At 48.0% G+C, this 16143-nt stretch overlaps 1 protein-coding gene across 1 annotated transcript in view; it reads right to left on the reverse strand.

Annotated features, from left to right (window-relative positions):
* Positions 1 to 4598: 4598 nt before the first annotated feature.
* Positions 4599 to 16143, reverse strand: part of RALY (RALY heterogeneous nuclear ribonucleoprotein) — a 95009-nt gene continuing 83464 nt past the window's right edge. The window contains exons 4-9 of the mRNA XM_085311142.1: positions 12786 to 12833; positions 12521 to 12681; positions 11727 to 11840; positions 10615 to 10760; positions 4920 to 4968; positions 4599 to 4680 (exon numbers count right to left, since the gene is read on the reverse strand). Coding sequence (XP_085167268.1) covers positions 4924 to 4968; positions 10615 to 10760; positions 11727 to 11840; positions 12521 to 12681; positions 12786 to 12833 — 514 coding nt within the window. The 3' untranslated portion in view covers positions 4599 to 4680; positions 4920 to 4923. The remainder of the gene's footprint in view (positions 4681 to 4919; positions 4969 to 10614; positions 10761 to 11726; positions 11841 to 12520; positions 12682 to 12785; positions 12834 to 16143) is intronic.

The following is a 16143-nucleotide window of genomic DNA, read 5'->3' on the forward strand; positions in this document are numbered from 1 at the left end:
GGTAAAAGATTAGAAGCAAATGATTACAAGTAAAATTGGTATGAATTACATTTTTGCTTCTAAAAGATTAGAAGCAAATGATTACAAGTAAAATTGGTATGAATTACATTTTTGCTTCAACATAACCCCTGGATACCTTTCTAGATGCAGTGCTGCTTATTTCTGGGTCTTCCTGCATTTGAGCCATTACAACTGGGAATGAAAGTCCCCAAARGTATTTGCCTTCTGAGAAACAGTTCAGGTTGTGATCGAAGGTGTCCTAGATAATTGGGCACCTGAGCTGTTACTTTTCTTAAAGTCTTTCTCTTTCTTTTTTTCCTGTCTGTCCATCCAGTCCGAAGTTGCCTTCCCACATTGCAGCTAACACAACCTCTTTGTCTCTCCTTTCATCTCCCCAGCATCCCTAGCATCTCTTGAAGTTTTTGAATGCAAATGCACATGTCCTGGGTGGATGAGTCAGCACTAAGCGCTTGCAGTATATAAAAATGATTTGTGATTCCTTGCTCGTACCCAGCAGCCAAGGCTACGTGAGTTATTTTAGAAGTGTTTAGGCACTAAGCTGGTTCCTTATAGTATGTTTAAGATTATTCTAATTTTGTCCTTACTCCTCCTCCTGGCTGCCTGCTTCCTGCCCAGTCTGAGCTTCCCTCTTCACAGAGATCTCAATGCGTTCATTAAGATATAAAATGTTGATATGCAAACAAGCTCCTAAGAACTAGCCAGACCTGGTTCTAAAGAGYTGAATCTGCTAAAATGACGTTTTGTACTGCGACCTGAAGGAGGGAAGGTGCATCAATCGCTGCCGAGCGGGGCAAGGCAGGCTGCAAGCTGTCCTGGTGCACGTGCGGGTGAAGGGCCCCGCTGCTGCATCCCGGGGCCAGGCTGGCAACGGCAGCACGGGAACAGGGTTCCCACTACGCACGGAGGACGGGAGCAGGTGTAGAGATGCCGGCCCCAAGGTAATGTCATGGCTGTGYCGGCAACACAGCCTTTCGGTGGGGAAATGAGGTCTCAGCCGTGGCCACCAAGGAAGGCCTCGACGAGGCCAGGTGCTGGAGCTGTGTCATCGCTGAGCTGATCCCTGGGCTTTTCCAGCCAGAAGAGCTTGTAGAAACCCTGACATTGACAGGTGTGTTTTAAGTCTGTATTTTCTTGGGTTTACCTTTTGCTATGCATTTCAAGTTGCTAATCAAGACTCTGTTTTGCTAGAGCAAAACTTGTTTCTGATACTAAGTGAACCTAACRTCAACGGGAACACGAGGCCACTGCTCTGCATCCGTTGTCCTGAAGACGAGGAGCCTGGAGGCAGCGCGATGTGGCCTTGTGGAGCATGCTTTGCCTTTGTAGGATGGGAATCCAAGGGGCCAGGGCAGCCAGCGGCAGCCACGTGACCCTTGCGGTGCTGCAGTGCTGCGTTTGCTTGCTCTGGCAGGCTGAGGGCTTCAGCTCAGCTGGGTCGCGCTTCCCCTGGGGCCTGCCTGGCCCTGCAGCGCCTGGGGTTTGCATGGATCATTTGGGTCTCTGGGATCATTTCCAGGAGCACGTCTTTTCTCCTGCCCTGCTGTGCTCTCAGCCAGCCTGGGGAGAGTGTCACTTTGCTCTTGGTTTGGGCTGGTTTTCTGGAGGATCATGGATATCCTCGCACCGAGAGCTGCTGGGGTTTTTGACCTCATCTCCAAACATTTGTCCAAATATTTTAAAAGGAGAAAAAATATGTAATTAACATCTGTTGCAGATAATGGAAGACAATACAAGAAGGATATAACAATCTTCACCGAGGAAGCAAGTTGCTTTTATAAATTCCCCAAAGAATGGCCCTATTAAARCTGCAATAACCTAAATATTTCCTAAGTAAGTGCTGCATGGAATTTAACTGTCTGATGGCTATTAGTAAGATTTATTAAAGTCAAGGGGACCTTCTGTTGCATCTCCTGACTCAAACTGCAGGGGCAAAGTTAGAGAATCCRGATGCAAGAAACAGCATTTAAAAAGCCGAAGCATTAGGACATGCAAGGTGTGAGGGTGTGAGCTAGCGCACTGCTGAGAGGGCACCTTGTTGCTGCTGTCTAACACTGCAGCACCCCTCTGCGCAGGGTTTGCAGGACCTACGAGGCAATGGGGCAGGAATGYAGCTCCCCTACCTGTCTGCCAGGCTGCATGGACCTTGATACCTCTTCAGTCAGGATTTTCTCAGCTGGCACAATTATCCTATCTATAGGTTCCCCACTTTGTTAAAGGTGGAACTGGGGGAAGCGTGATGGCTCACACCGCACTGCATGAACCTGATTCTGCCACAGCGCTGATGGTGGTGCAGCCACGAGCCAGGCACCGTGACCCCATTGGAAACATTTTGAGGGATCTTTAATGAAAACACTGCCTGCAGTTCTGTTCTGGCCCTGGGTGATGGGGAAGAAACCCGGAGCCAAGGTAAAACAAAGCAGAGAGCCCGGAATTCTTGCACATCTGCTATTTCTACCCAGAGCAGCATGTTGAAGCCCGAAGCTTCAACAAGCAAGCTCATACAGAATCACAGAATGGTGAAGGTTGGAAGGGACCTCTGGAGATCATCTAGTCCAACCCCTCTGCTCAGCAGGGTCACCTAGAGCATGTTAGGCAGGGTTGCATCCAGGCAGGGTTTGAGTATCGCCGGAGAAGGAGACTCCACACCCTCTCTGGGCAACCTGTTCCCATGCTCTGTCCCTCTCACAGTGAAGAAGTTCATTCTTATATTCAGGGTGAACTTCTGTGTGCATTTGTGTGTGCATATGGGAGAGAGCGCGCGAGAGAGGACAGCAAAAGCAAATTAGATTTCTTTCTTTTATTATACAGGATTGTATGTACAAGGTCACCTTTCTCCCAAACATCAGCATCACAGTCAGTTCATAGCAAAAAACTGCAGCTCATCTCTCAAAGCCTAGAAAACAGCTCTACAACGGCTCAGTACAACACAATGGATAAATTGTACGGGAACCGGAAAAAAGTAGGGGAAAGCACAGTTATCCCTTTAATCCCTCAAGAATTATTTTAACCTAAGAAATGCAAACACAACATTGTGCTCCAAGAGCCATGCTTGCTCCAGGATGGCCCTCTGGGCAGAGCAGCATTGCCCCCCCCCCCACGACCTGTTTTTCCCTCCGCCCTTTGAAGACAGATGCTGCAGAAGAGGTCTGGCTTTGAACGTTAGAGTAAAAAACAAAAGCCCCCCTTCGCAGCCCTCTGTAGACTCAGGGGTCTGCTCTGTTTGCAAGAGAGTTTGATGGAAGAGAAGGTGTGGACAGCATTCTGGATTCAAAGCACTGATGTGTGGGGGGGGGGTTTGGAGGGGAAGTGGGGGCCAGAGGGGAGATGGGCAGGACACATCTGATCTGAATAAAGTGCTGCATGAGTCTCAGCCCCATCAACCTCTGAACTCAGAAAAACTGGGTAAACTTATGAAAGGGGAAAGAATGAGAAGGAAAAGGCAGACAGACAGATGTTGCCGTGTAAAAGGTTTCCCATGACAAGCCACATGCTAGCTGCTGCAACTCTCTGATTTCAGAACTTAGACTAGGTCAAAAGCAGTTTGAATTTGGGGATGAAGGAGAGGTGCTTGAATGCCCACATGCATCGTGCTCAGAGGATTCCTCGTTACCAGTCTTGTTAAGCTCAGGCAAGTCATCACATTGCTCAGATCCGTCAAACTGATGCTGGAGTGCAACCTTCGCAGTTAGGATGAGGAGCTGCCTCACCCCTCTCCTGGAGCCCCAGGTGAGCGTGAAGAACCAGTGAGGCTGGAGCGAGAGGAGATATGAACGTTCAGGGAAGGGCCTGACTTATCCGGCACCACGCTGGAGAGGGAGTGAGGGATCACCTCCCTTTTGGGAGCCGCTGGGCCAAGAAAGGGGTCTCTTCCATGCAGTTCACCTACTCCTGCACCCTCTGCAAAGGCTTGCTTAGCCTTTACACAGTGGTTTCGCAACCACTATGTGAGTGTGAGGAGATCAAACAACTGCAGATGACATTTGCTTTGTTTCTCCTGCTTGGGTTCACTTGCTTCCCTGCAGGCAGCTTCCTTCTCCCATCCCCTTTCTTCCAGCAGTTGCAAAGAGCACAGCAATAAACCAGCACAGAAGCCGCCTTTCCACCCAGAAGAGACCACGTATCCATGACAGCTCATGGGATGAGACACACACAAAACGAGGTGACTGTTCTGGGAGGGGAGCTCACCCCACATGACATGATCTTTAATGTGAGACCACGGATTGTCCAAACTTTTCCCCAGTTAGCAAATGTCCTGGCCCTCATCTAGCATGGGGGAAAAAACTCTCTTTATTAGATTATAATTAGTTGACCCTCTTCTCCTACAAAATGCTTGGTAGCATCTCTGATTCATTTGGTAACACAACCGCTCTCCCATCTCCAGTCAGTGAAGGTTAAGGACTGTGCAGGGTTTCTTTGCTGCCTGTGCTGGCAACAGAGCTCTGAATCCATCGGCTGGGGAAGTGGGGATCTGCTCGGATGATTCATTGTCTTTGTCTTTGCTTTACAGATGGGTGGAAGATGTTGGGCCGTATTTCTCCTTTAGAATGCTAGGTAGAGATGACAGCAGCCCTTCAGTTTAGCTTGTCTTGCTCAACRTGCCAGGACAGGGTTTAGCCTCGTGCTTTCCACACACTGTTGCTCACTGCTGTTCTGATTGGGCTGCAAGGAGAGAGGAGAGAGAAAAGGCACATCATTTTCCCCAAAATTCAGAGAGGCAGTGACTTAGGAAATGGAGAGAGGGGCTAATCGACAGCCCAGATGAGCAGGCAGGCTCAATGCTACGAAAACACAGAGGATCAATGTAAAAGAGCATCTTCTGAAGCAGGAAAAAAAAAGTGTAYGGAGTGAAAGCATTTTCTCTGAATCCAGCTTCCAAGAAAGCAGAGTGTGAGCTGTACCTGGTTACTGTAGTCTGGCATCCTCCACATCTGTATAATGGCTGTTCTCCTGAAGGGAAAAAGGAACCAGAAACAAGAAATCACCATTTGCTCTTCCTGCCTGGGACAGGTCACATACAGGGATCAGCTTGTGGCAGTGCTCTCACAGAGGGAACAGCTCTGGGCTGCTTGGCAGCCCAGGAGCAACTACAGACTTGATGTGGCTCCTGTGTGCACTGGCTGTGATTTTTGGCTGAATCAGTTCTAGACCAAACGCAGAAGTTTGCTCCAGGGCCTTATTTTGGCAGTGCTCTGCCCAGAACAGGTTCTGGGAAGTGTCATTCCCCGCTGGCTTTTTGAGGACTGGCTCCTGCTAAACCCCAAAGGGACCACGATGAAAGTGAGCCCACCTTACCTTAGCAACGTAAAAAGTCAGGTGTCTGATCTGGGCTAATCCAGAGTGAGCACCTCCAGTGGGTGAACAGCACGTCCTCAAGGAAGCTCTTGGACCTGTGGCAACCAGTGGTTGCCCAGCTGTCATCTCTGCTGTGTGAATGCTTAGACTGGCTGCCTCATTTTTATATGGCCAGGTTAGGTGAGACACCTGTGCTCAGTAGGCAACGACAGCACACATTTAAAGTGGGTGTTACTACACGTGTATTCACAGCTGCTGCCTTGTTTTGGCACCATAAGAAGTTTATTCAGGACCTGGGAATGGTCCACACCAGAGAACAGGCATGCCAGTGCTTAAGACTTGCCCAGTCATGAAAAGGTGAAGTTGGCCTATGACTGCAAATTGTGCAATGGCACTGCTGTTGAACAGACAGCTGGTCTCAGTTTGCTGCAAAGACCATCACCATCACCAAAGGCCACAACGACAGCGCGGTGTGTTGAGCCGCTCCCCGTGCTTTTGAAAATAAGTCACGTGAAGGCCCCTCTCATGGAGCCATTCTGCAATATAGTATTTTTAAAAGAATTAGATACTCAGCAGTGGTACTTTATTTCCAGCAGAGGCCAAATTGGGTGTGGCTGAATACTTTACAKATGCAAATAGAGCCATGGGACCTCTGCAGGTGATACCAGCTAATCTGAAAGGAAAGGCAAYGGAACCTAGTCCAAACCTTGCCAGAGACAGGCTGCTTTGTAAGGCATGGGACCTTATTCTGATTTCAGTTCTGAATCTGCTCTTCTTCTCTGACTGCTTAAACCAGGTGGAGGATTTTTAACCCCTCACTCACCATAGCAGCTCTAGTCTACCCAGCATAATTGTGGGCCAGATTCCTTGTGGGAGAAAGTTCAGAGAATCAGGCACAAGGAATTTAGCTGTCCATCAACCTGCTGCTTCCAGTGTATCTCTGCAAACCTCCACTAGCCATCTATCTGCACAGGTATCTAGCCAGGCAGGGGAAGAAGCTGTGGGTGAGSTAGGCAGATCTGTACAATCAGGGAGATCAAAAGGGTCTTTGTGGCTTTGTGGAGATCCTGCAGAGGCAGAAGTGTCAGTAGGGCAATGCAAGGAAGGAGGGGCAGCTAGAGACTGCTCAAAGGAGCTGTGAATGGAGACTATCAAGATGGGGAAGTCTGGAGGTTTGTGACTTCTAGCAACAGAACAAAGGCTCCTTTTCTGCCTGAAGAGCTGCAGTTACAAAACTGGTGTAGTGCCCTAGGAACAGGCTCTGCAGGAAGCCAGGAGGGAAAGCTGGCTCAAAAAGGAGGCAGCAATAGCTCAAATGCACACAGCTTTGCCTTGGAACAGGCAATGACTCATGCAGGTGAGAGCTTGTGGGTAAGGAGCAGAGGACAGACCAAACCAAGTGACAGCATAGCACGCATCTGCTTCAGACTGATAAGTGTATGAAGTCTTTGGGCAGCAATTGCAGGCCCTGCTACCCATAGGGGACTCCAGCCACCCTGGTATCTTCTGGAAGGGCAATAGGGCTGAATGTAAGCAATCCACGGAGGTTTTTGGAGAGCATCAAGGACAATTTACTGACACAGCTCACTGACAAGCTGATTAACAGGGCAGAGCTGATGGAAGATGTGAAGGTTGAGAGATGTATTGGCTGCAGTAACTGTGAGACTGTGAAGTTGACTATTCTGAAAGAAGTGARCAAGACAAATAGCAGAATCAAACYCCTGCACTTCAAGAGAGCAGATTTCAGTTTGCTCAGGGATCTATTTGGCAGGAGCCCAAGGGAGACTGGCCTGGTTAGCAAGGGAGCTCTGGGGAGCTGGATGATCTTCAAGGACACCTGCCTCAAAGCACAGGGACRGCCCATTCTGATGTGGAGAAAGTGGAATAGSCATGGCAGAAGGCCAGCAYGGAYGAACAGCAAACTCCCAGGCAAGCTTTTTCCTACACAAAAAGGCAGTACCTAGAARGTGGAAGCAGGGCTCGGCTACCAAGGAAGAATGTAGAGCTACCACTGTGGTATGCAATAATGGCGTTTGGAAAGACAAAGCTCAGCTGGAGTTGGAAGTAGTGAGGGATGTGAAGGGCAAGAACAAGGGCTTCTGTAGGTACATTGGCAGCAAAATGAAGGCTAAGGGAAATGTAAGCCCACTGCTCAATGGGGCAGGGGACCTAGTGACAAAGAACGTASAAAAAGCCAAGATATTCAAGGTTTTCTTTGCTTTGGTTTTCACCAGTCAGGTCTGCCTTCTGGCCTCCCAGACTCCTGATCTGTGACAAATCTGTGTGAATGAAGTATTACCTGCCTGATCTTTCTCTGTAACAAGAATGACCCCATGCAGCAGGACACGTTGTGGGTGAGGGGGTTAGAAAGCAATTTTGCAAAAAAAGACCTGGAGATGCTGGTGAAAAACAAGCTGAGCAGGAGTCAGTAGTGTGCCCAGAAGGACACTGAAATACCGGAGCAAGTCCAGCAGATGCCACCAAGGTGGTCAAGCGACTGGAGCATGAGATGTATGAAGAAAGAACCTGGGAGCTGGATTAGTTCAGTTTAAAGAAGAGAAGGTAAAAAGGGTTCTTACCACTGTCCACAGCRACCTGATGGGAGGGTTTAGAGAAGATGGGGCAAGAGTTTTCTCAGAGGTGCCCAGGRACAGGATAAGAGGCAACAGGCACAGGCTGCAACAGGGAAATTCTGCCTTCGGGAAAACATTTTATCATGTACATTGTCAAACACTGAATCAGGGATGCAGAAAGGCTGTGGGACTTGCACCCTTGGAGATATTCAAAACAAGGCCTTGAAGCACCYGATCTGACTGGCCCTGCTTGGAGCAGACGGTTGGTTTAGAGACCTTCAGAAGGCCCTTCCAACCTAACTTATTTCACAATTCTGTGATCTCTGGACTCTGCAGCTGCTGTTGAGCTCATCTGCCCACCCTCTCTGAGAAGGGCACAAACTCATACTGAGAGTGGGTCCCTTCCCACATCTGTGGCCTGGAGCATACACTTGGACTTGACTCCCCTGCCCCTATCCAGCGTTGGGGTACTCTCACTATGGTCAAAAAGCTATTTGTGCACAGAACCAGGGTAGCCAAATTCAGCCTGGAAGTGGGGCTGAAAGGAAGYATGTGCACAGCTCCCACTGATCTTCAAGAAAAACTATGCCTGATTTCCCTGGATGTGGAAAGCCTCCGCTACATCCAGCTGGGTTTAATACCACTGCGAAGTATCTCTATATACTTTACCTTTTTGTTACTGATGTAGCTTGCAACACTGCTTAGCCATAGTATTTGCACATGAATTTTGGTTCAGTGAAACTCCCCCTGTGAACAGGTATGCTCAGGCCAGCTGTTCCCCCACGAGATGTCCRGCACTTGTCTTCTAAAGGATAGAGCTGGGGCCTAGATCCAAGTCCCATTAAGGTCTCTTCCCATGGGGAAGAGGCTCACTGCAGGTTAATCTTCCTGTGCTGGGTACCGCCCAAGTGTAGGGAGGTCTGGTTCCCGCCTTGCATCAACCAAATCTTTCCCGCTACCCCTCCAAACAATGGTAGATGTTCTTAGTGGCAAATGTGGACACAGTGTCCATGGATAACAGGAGGTGAAGGCTGTGCTGATGTCTACAGGTCAAAGAGACATGAGATGAAGTTGCTCCCCAAGAACTGGAAAGATTTACAAGTTGTTCAGTGTTGCAAGGTCAGGATCAAAGTATAAAGGATGGCTTTTGTGATTTACCTTGCAATGTCTAATACCCTTGTGGATAAACTGCACACATTGAACTGCCGCACGCTGAGCACACCTGAGCCTGTCTAAGGCTGGCAGCAAAATATTTCTGATCTTAATGACACTTATAGACCAGAGAATTACAGAAAATAGAGACTGTAGGGACCTGAAATAATTATCTTGTTCATTTTCTACTCCTAATGAGTTCCAGCTCATCCTAAATCATTCCCAGTAGATGTCTGTCCACTCTGTTTTCATATCCCAGCAATGCTGGAGAAGTCCACATTTGCTGTTGACAGCTGCATAGTGCTTTATCATCATTAGCATCAGCAAGTTTCCCTCCTGATTTCTACCATCTGTTTCCCTTGGGGTAATTTAAACTTGGGCTTCCTTGTCCTAATCAACATAGAGATGAAGGCCAGCTTTTGCCTTTCTTCTTTATAGCAGTCTGTTAYGATGTCTTCTTAATCATCTCTTTAGATTCAGCAGAGGTCATGGGCTTCAGCTATGAGGCCCCAGATGCTGAAACAGTTGAAATCCTGTTTAAATCCTTCATCTGTCCTGACCAAGGTGCCCTGGGCACTAGCAGCACCAGCTAGCCTGACTTGCAAGGGCTGAGGCCCCGGAAAAGCATGCAGCAGCACAGGGCTAGCTCTCCRTCCAGCATTTTATTGCCCTTTGCAACTGCTCATTTGGCCTGGGTGTGGAGCTGATCCTGTTCTCAGAGGAACCTTAATTTTGAAGAGATGACAGTACTACCTTTAGTAATATAGTACCCTGTATCATCACAGTAAGCAAACATAGGCTTCTCATCCTGCAAACTGCATAAACAGGGGCTTAATTTTAGGCACAGAAGTTGCCCACTGGGCTCGCGGAGCCTGCTTGCAGTCCYTGCCTAGAAAATATCCTTACTCAGGGAAAGACTAAAGTCAATGTGTACGACATCAGGCCCAGGAAAGTGCTGCCTTCAGTAAGGATATACAGCTTCATGCACAGCAGTAGCTGCTTGCTCAAACTGTGTAACTAGATTTATGTAATTTGGTGTCCATCCAAAAGAAAGGTCATTGCAAATACAAGTTGTTAGGAAAGTGCAGTAAATATAATATGGCATGTCTTTGCTATATGTTTTAATCCATCTCAGAATCACTCTGGAGTAAAGCAACTTTTTTTAACCATTGATTAATTGTTATGAAATCAAGGATAAATGTGGTATGAATTTCAAGAGCCAACTATATTTCTCCAGCATCTCCATGTGCATTTGCTAGGTTAGAGCTTTTGCAGCAGACCATTTCAGAAGGGCRGGTTTAGCTCAGCTGGTTAGAGTGTGGTGCTGCTAATGCCAAGGTCACGGGTTCAATCCCTGTATGGGCTATGCTGAGGGTTGGACTAGATGATCTCCAGAGGTCCTTTCCAACCTTACCATTCTATGAACAAACTGTGAACAATCCTGGGATTAAATACAGTTATTTCTTCTTAAGAAGGAAAAACTGTACTTTCCAAGGGACTTAAAAAATTCCAGTAAAATTGTTGTTCATTATTACATTCCCTTGGCTGGAGGGATCTATTACCCAAACCCTCTTACCAGTTCATCTTCACACTCATCCCGTGTGAGACCCTCTTCCTCACCCTCATCCCCATTCAGTGGCTCCTCTGTGTTGATCTCTGCTTCTGAYGCTGTGTCTTCCTGGGAGATCTCACTTTTGCTTCCATCAGTCTTCTTCCGCACCTCTGCGAGACCAAGAGCCAAGATACCAAGATAAGAAGGTGGCAGAGGGGAGTCCTTCAAGTCTGATGAGACTAATGCAGTGGGCCCCTGCATTCAGGAGTTGTTATATTCCTAATGCACACAGGCTTTTTCCTACAGTGTTGATTTTGAGGGAACTGGCTGAAATAAATACTGGAGAGGGCAAATCAGAACCCTTCACTCTGCCAGTCCTTGGCAGGGGGGTGTAAGGGGAGGGAGTATGGGAGGCAGCTGCAACCCAGAGAAATGGAAAACATACAAACCGTACCACCAAAGAGAAAAAAAAAATCTAATGATTTAAAACCCATTTCCCTAATTTGTAGAGGGGAATACAGCCACTTTGGCAGTAACTTTGGCAGCCTATCCACCTGGCAACACAGATGTTTCCAGAATCTAGATTTTTTTTTCACTTTTTTTGCAGTGATGTTTCTAGTTMGTCTAATATTTGTAGCCCATTTTCCCTTTTACTTTAATACCAACATTGGCAGAAAATGGAATTGTGTATGCACTGAGATGTGACCCACTGCTGATATATAAAACCCATACAATTTTTCAGCTTTGAATTGCCATTTCAGGAGAAGAATGAAATTTCCTTAGAAAGAGGTAACCTCCCTCTCCCTCTCCACCAAAAATGACTCGGGGCTTGTAGCTGAGAATTTCAGATTTTGAACTCCTCAGGGCAAGGACTTGCATCTTCCTGTTTGTTAGTGAAGTACTTTATCCTTTTTGGTGCTGCAGAAACATCTCGTACCGTGTCTCTGAGGGGGGCTCCCCAGCAGAACGTGGTGTGGACRCTGCAAAGTCAGAGCCCTGAGACTGTTTTAAACCACAAAACCTTAGGGACCACCCTGCCCGCCTAAACGACCAGCTCTGAAGTGYACTTCTCTGCTCCTGAGCTCTTTGCCCCTTCCCAGGGCCAGCCCTGAGGCTTTGAGACGCAGCCAACCGACCTGTAGACAGTTTCTGTTCTTCAGCAATCTGCTCCAATCTGCCCAGAAGAGCATCGATGTTGGATTTGATCTGTGTCAGTTCGGTTTTGATTGTTTGCAGCTCACTGCATTTCACTTGGAACGGAAGAAGGAAAGAAAGGCACTTACTACCTTACTACTTACTACCCGGCCGTTTTACGTATTGGGGATGATTCTGTGAGCGAGACATGGCATTCGTCATCTCTACTGTAACACTCAGCCCTCGCCGCCACGGCTGTGCAGCAGAAACCTCCCAAGCTGGGGACGGGTGAGATTTTGACCTGGACATGCTGAAGACAGCTGTGGTGGCAAGGCAAATACTGCGGCAGGAAAGAAATCAGGGAGCAGCAGAAACTGCGGTCACGCCGCATGCTCATCTTGCACCTGCGCAACCTCCACGCACGGACTCCTGGGCCGGCAAGAGGCTGAGCGCAAGGCAGGGGAAAGCCCCGGTGGAAGAAACCTTTGGGGGCTTTTGGGAATGGGTCTATCTTGTCTTTGTGGCCTGGCAGGATGACCTTCTCCAGCCCTGAGCTTCTGTGCACGGAGGTGCAAAGGCTTCCCGGGGACGAGGCTACCAAAGGGAAGGTGTTGGACTGCTGGATGGAGCTTGGCGATCCCACAATCAGCCTCCTCACCCCTTTTGACTTGACCAAAATCCCCTCGCTGAGCAGGGAAAAATAGGCAAGAACCTCCCCCGACCAGCGCGTCGTGGCTCAGAGCGGGGCGCCAGCGGGGCCCCGCGCCGTCCCGGCAGCCCGCACGCACATACTCACACTTCAGCTTGGCCGAGCTGTTGGCAATGGCGGCCGACCTGGCGAAGAGCTTGACGGGGAGCGTCGCCTTCACGCGCCGCACGAGGGGGATGGTGACCCTGGGCCGCTTCACGGGCACCACCCGGGGCACCGGCGACACTCGGCCCCGGTACTCGAAGAGCCTGTGCGGGGCCAGGGCYGGGCTGAAGCGCCGCAGGAGCGACMCACTCCAGGCAGCAGCATGCCCCAAAAGAGACCTTTGCAGGCCTGCGCGTCCCCTCCTTACCTGTCGTAGAAGTCGTCTCTGTAATAGTCGTAGTCAAAGTCGTAACCGCTGCAGAGACAAGAGCCAGGAGAGCACTGGTTAAGGAGCACGGAGAGTTCAGCACCGCTACCCGCCCCGCTGCCAGTCTGCTGCCACCCCGGGCGCTCTGCACACACTTTGCCTTCCCGGCCCCGACCTGGCCCTGGGGTCGTGTCCGGAGCGTTTCTTCCAATGTCCAGTATCGTTTGCTGCTCTCGCAGGCCGAGCAGCAAAAACCCTCAGCCTACCTCTCCTCAAGCATCCRTAACATTTGCTGTATGTTTGCTACGGCTCTTGATTTATCTTTGTTCTTATCACGTGTAATTGTTGGGGGAGAAGTCAGGAGGAAGAGGATGTTCACTAATGGAATAGCTTTGGTACTGCAGATGTTTGGCACCTCTCTTCTCCCACCGTGACCCTGCCCATGTTCTGTTTTTTAGGCTTGGATTGCACTTCAACCCCAAGTTGCAACATTGCATTTCTCGCAAGGCGAGAGAAAACACACGATTACTGCAGGCATTCAAAGGTACAACTGCCTGGGTGCTGGCTGATGCCCCAGCATGCTGTCATTGGAGGTATGGCATCAAAGGATGAGCACTCAAGTATGTAGCCTGAATCGAGAAAAAGAGAGACTTGAATTTAGTGTCCTGCAGTAGGCAAGAAATGACAGAAAGGAAAGGTGTCTGGCCAGGGCAGCAGATGGGAAGCGTGGTTTGGACTAGAAATTCRTGTTTTCACCCAAGATGCCTATCCYGCCTATGCTGGTACTGGGCTTCCCAACATATATTTTAAATCCAGCAACTTGCTGCTCTCTGATATGGGTTTTCCCTTCCTCAGTCTTGGTGTCCTCYCATCCTTATCTGACTTTAGCCAATGTGTCTGCTGGCCTGAGAGATGAGGAATGAATATKCTAGTAGCCTTCTACCCTGAACATAGCATGATCTATATTTATTTTCTTATGTGCCTTTCTGATCTGAAAGTTAATTCCTACCACATCAGCTCTTGCTGGAATATAACAACTACCATGTTCATATGACTTAAGAGATAGGCAGTACGGAAAGTGGAAATTTTTCAAGGAGATTTTCAAGACCAATAACTTGATTTTTATTCTGACCTGGTAGGAAACTTGGAAATATAGAAAATCTCCAAGAAAAATAACTCCCCTCAGCCCTCCAATCTATTTTGATCGCCAAGGATATCTGACTCCATTTCTATTCGAATCCAATAAACACAGAATAAAATCAAAATAGGAAGTCGCTTGTAAAGAAGATTGAAATAGGTTGYTTCTACATTGTCAGACCTCCCTTTCTCTTTTTTTCCCCTTAGATGCAACTTAAGTGAAATATTGCTGCAATTTTATAATATTTCTTAGATCTGACAGGCTCTGGTGAAACACTTCTGGCTGGCTCTAGCGATGCCATGGAATGAAGGTTTTCTGAGTCCACAGCCTGGGGAAAGCAGTGGTGACCTCTCTGTATGGCTTAAGGACACTGCCTGAGAAGCAGCAGCATCTTTATTCACCATAGAAATTCATTCCCTGGGATGTCACTGGTCCCTGCTCTTGCTGGGGAAGCTTGCTATGGCTTGGAGGCACCTGCCAAAATCTGAAGCACACTCACTGCTTTCTTCTTGCCCTTGTTGCCCTGCTGGAGCCAACCTGGCACAGACGGGTGGACGGGTGTGTATGTGTGTGTGTTAGCTAAAAGCTAAGATACACTTGTGAAGTCCTAGGCTTTTTTAAGACTTGCTAAAACACCAGTTCGGTATTTTAAATGGCCAATAAATGCAGTAAATGTTGTTACACTGTTTGCAGCAGGGGCCTCCTAGGGAATGGATGAGCAAYGCCGGAAAGCCTGGCATTTTGCTGACGCAAATTCCCATCAGCACCATTTTGCTGCTTGTTATTTACAGACACAGCAAAGAGCTAGGTTACAACATGCCTGATCTGCAGGATGGAGGGGGTAGAAGAATATCTGCAAATTTATGTGGTTGAAAAGCAAAAGCGTGGGAGGGATGCTGCAGCCCTAGCCCTGGAGTCTCAGGGGATTAAAGACACTTAACATCCCATTTAAAATGGAAGTAGGTGCTTAATTATCCTGGGGACCTGGCCCTGACCGTCCAAGTGCAGTGCGATTCATCYCTCTTATCTTCAGACACTGGAAGTGTCCAAGCCAGGCTCTCTTTATGGACAGAAAGAGGCAGATCCAAGTCAGGATCCATCACACCCAAAGGCAGACATCTAAAATAAGTCAGGTGAGCTGCACTGAAAAGATGATTTTTTTTTTTTAATCTACCAACCATAAAGGGAGGCCAGACAAGCTAGCTCACAGGAAAATCTCCGTGATATAGAGGCCTGAAGTTGTGTGAGATGAATCCCACCATTTGAGTCTATGGTGTGCGCTGCGGGATGGCAAATACTCTCATCTCAGCCTCTGGCAGCACCACTTTTGATACCTGCAAATCCTGATGGCGTCCTCAAGGAAGGCAGCTGGCTTAAACAAGGGATTCGCTGAGGTCTGCGGCCTTGCTACAAGAGGCCTGTTAGGTCATTGCTTAACGCACAAYGCCAGTCCTCCAAGAGGTTTTGGAAGAAGGAAGACAGTGGTTGGATGCTTTTACTGGCATCCTAGAAAGTTAGAGCAAAAAGCAGGTCTTCCAATACGAATAGAGCAAAAAAAATGCTAGTAGAAAGTGAGTGCCTTAGCTTCAGTGATTTATCTGGAAATTGTGCGCCTAGTAATTTTACTGCATGTAGGATAAGCCTCACTGAAAGTGATGGATCATTTTTCAGTGACCTGGCAGGGCTTCCTTTGTGTAGAGGAATAATTTTTGCAATTTTTCAATTGGTTGGTGACATCGTGGCCTTTAAAAATAAAACAGGGACAATTAGAGAGTGAGCTAGCATGAGTCTGTAAGGCTGTGTCAAGTAGCATCATGCCTCCAACTCCTGACATCTCTTCTGTGCCATTTTTCTTTAGTAATTAAATAACATTTCAATGACTTGCAAAAGTTCAAAACCAACACATTAGGAATTGAAGGGCAAATTGTTTCAACGTGGTGCACTTACATTACATTTACAGAAAGGACGGTGCCATTTCRGAGCACGTACCTGAATAGCAGATGAAAATGTGAGTGGCTATACTTTTAATTACCTGGCTGAYGGCCCTGTACTGATAATCACAAGTGACAGGTTGTTCTCAGATTGCATCTTTCCATTAATGGTTGCACAATCTTAATTATCGCAGCAGTAGAAATACTATCAGCTGGAAAGCTACTTGCAACATCTGGCACTGATTAAATGGGGAGCTTTTAAAATCCTGCACATCTGGTGCAAGATTCT

Source organism: Rhea americana, unplaced genomic scaffold (genome assembly GCF_003343005.1).
Source record: "Rhea americana isolate MKP2758 unplaced genomic scaffold, rheAme1 scaffold_333, whole genome shotgun sequence".
Classification (NCBI taxonomy): domain Eukaryota; kingdom Metazoa; phylum Chordata; class Aves; order Rheiformes; family Rheidae; genus Rhea; species Rhea americana.